This window comes from Morone saxatilis, unplaced genomic scaffold (assembly GCF_004916995.1).
Source record: "Morone saxatilis isolate NCDOM2014 unplaced genomic scaffold, NCSU_SB_2.0 Contig9, whole genome shotgun sequence".
In the NCBI taxonomy this organism is placed as follows: Eukaryota; Metazoa; Chordata; class Actinopteri; family Moronidae; genus Morone; species Morone saxatilis.
In genome coordinates this window covers 12,402,122-12,404,938 of record NW_023340268.1, presented here as the reverse complement: position 1 = coordinate 12,404,938, position 2,817 = coordinate 12,402,122, and the positions used below count along the sequence as shown (strand labels likewise).

At 42.6% G+C, this 2,817-nt stretch overlaps 1 protein-coding gene across 1 annotated transcript in view; it reads right to left on the bottom strand.

Moving 5' to 3' along the window:
* The window catches only part of clasp2 (cytoplasmic linker associated protein 2), a gene marked incomplete in the record, with an annotated part of 48,967 nt that overhangs the window by 2,470 nt on the left and 43,680 nt on the right, over positions 1–2,817 (bottom strand). Inside the window, 4 exon segments of the mRNA XM_035681003.1 lie at positions 1–131; positions 345–473; positions 568–761; positions 868–1,057. The exon segment at positions 1–131 is cut by the window's left edge and continues 11 nt beyond it. Coding sequence (XP_035536896.1) covers positions 1–131; positions 345–473; positions 568–761; positions 868–1,057 — 644 coding nt within the window.

The following is a 2,817-nucleotide window of genomic DNA, read 5'->3' as shown; positions in this document are numbered from 1 at the left end:
TGCATCTTGATGGCAGCCAGGTTGATGGGGTAGTCAGCTGACTGGATGATGGGACACAACACCTTGATACACTGGTCAGGACTGATGGACAACGCCAACATGGCTGCCGTCTCCTCTGCCGCTCGTACCACCTGCAGGAAAACGAGCAAACATTATCAGAATTGATTCTATAAGACTTTATGTGTTTTCAAAATGGTAAATATGTCCAGTTCATATTCACGCAGCAGATAACGCTTTGATCATACATACATACATACACTACAACAACTTTTGTACTATCTCTGAAGTCCTCATGATAAAAAAACAACTAATTTGAACTAATTTGTGTGTTGGAGTAAATGTACCTCCTTGTGGGGGTCTTTGTGAGCCTCCAGGGCCTTCATGATGGTGAGCTCTGCGTAGTTTTTGAACCTCCAGGGCTGCTTGCCAAGAATCTCCCTCAGCACCCGCAGAGCCAGCGTACGGATCACATGCTGGCAGAATGACAAAGATTGCGATTTAAAGGAAAGGAATTGAGCCTGTTTGCTTGGTGTTATCACAGAAATGTGGAGGGCGGAGTGCGTTTACCTCTCTGTCACCCATCGTTTCGAGCAGGAGCAGCAGGATGGTCTTGAAATGTTCATCCCACACCTGCAAGGTGTTTTCACGAATCAGCTTGAGCAGTTCGCACAGCGCTGCCTTCCTCTCCTCAATGCGCTCGTTGTGATTGGACAACTCTTTCAGCAGTTCAGCCACCAGCTCCGATTGGTCCAGGCTGCTATCTGTTTACAGAAAATAGACAAGAGGAAAAAACAATAAACTTAACATATAATGTGTTTAGGCTGGTACAGCGTGTCTGTGTTTTTCTGTCAGAATGTGTTCGTATACCGTCAGTCATATGCTCAGAGTCGTCCATACTGCTGTCTTTGCGGCTGTGTTTGAAGGGAGAGTCTAAGAAGTGCTCACGGGCTCCTCGGGGGCTGGAGGAGAGCAGGGGGGTGTTGAGGAGGGAAGTCTTGTTGTCCAAAGCCATGCGGCCTCCGTCCATCGAGTCTCTGCCGTCTGTCCCACTGTCCCCCTGCAGAGATGCAATTAAAGTGTTAAAGAGCCTCGGATTGTCAGGTCACTTCTTGAGAAGAAGTTGGTTTGTGATTTTAGGCTTTATTAAAAGAAATCACATCATATCAGTGTTTAATCTCCTTTACACAAAGAAAATCCCCACACACTCATGATGACGTCCATACCTACCACAGCTACATAGATATAGATTGCTTGGGAGATTACTGTCAGAGGATCAGCAGATGGATTTAATCGCAGTTAAAGATCCAATGTGTAGGATTTAGCGGCGATGAATGCTGCTAACAACTAACTGAATGCTGCTCGTGTCTGTATTTGACAACCTGGGAATGAGAACTGGCTGTTTGTAGGTGTATGTGTCAGGTGATTAAACACTAATGAAAACATACCCATACATATTATATTCCATTTCTGCCAATTCTCTAGTATCTAGTATCTTCTTGGATTCATGTTAATGCCTGATTTTCTTTCACACCACACCAACAAACTGAACCAGAGTTTGCTTTGAACCAGACCATGACCACCCTCTGGTTGTTTAATGACATGAGTTTAAATGACAACCTTCACATCAGACTTAAAAAACCAACACACCACCAATTCTTTGTGCTAAACAGGTTATGTTTGAAAGCATCAGAAAAGGTTGAGCTGTATTTTGTTTCAGCACGTACAGATATTGATCAACACTAAGGAAACACACACTTAGTTATACTTTCATCACTTTAAGGTACACAACCAGGAACATTTGCCTTGGATATTACCGTGTTGTTGTCTAGATATGATAAAAAAAATTAATTAAAAAAAACCAGTGTTAGAACACATGGTCAACCACTTGTTCTTGTTTCTGTGTATATTTACACTCAAACCACTAAACGCCACTATCTGAGTGGTGGTTTGATGAGTCAGATTTGCTGTGATTGGCAGGCTGATGACATGTGGGCTGCTTAGATTTCAGATGCACCTCGTGAGGAAAATGTCAAGAGGTCACACCTCTGTACTGGAGAATACTGTGTCCTTAAAAGGGTCCTGGGGCTGCGGGGAAGGACTGCAATAGGTCATGACGTCTGGAGTCATACATTTGGACTGAACAAGCAGAGTATCTTGATAAGCACTTGTTGAAAGATAACAGGGCAGCTTCGCATTGAGAAGAATCTCTCAGTGGGATTTTCATTAGCTGGGATCCTAACAAACAATAAACATGATTTTATCAGTGGCTGAAGAGGATTAGGTTCACAGTCATCTGTCCCATTGACACATAATGTATGCCTCTCAGTTCCCACGCTACAGGGGGAGTGGTGGAACAGATCAGATGTCAGATACGTTATATGTAGGTAGCTATGTTTGTGTTTAGGCCTTTGCAAGTCTTGGAAAACATGCTGTAAGGTTAGACAAGATGATGACCAATTGCTTTTTGAGTATCAAGTGAAATGTGTCTGTAGCTCAGAGTAAGACTGTCACACATCAAAGGTTAGCTTTGTGTACTGTGTCAGATCTGGTCTACATATTCTGTCATCAAATATTTTCTGATTTAAATCACAACTTTGACAATTTTATACTACTACAGTCTTTTATGGCTGCTTGTGTGAAGACAGCATTAAACACAGAAGTGTCTTTTTTGTTTATTTTCCCATTTTTGGTATTGCACCAAAATAAAGGCATCACATTTTAATAACCCCGCCCCCGAAATGGGCCATGAATCAATCTATGTTCAGTGTGAGCAGCTCACAGCAGAGCTTCATTGCTATAGCAACACTGAGCAACTTT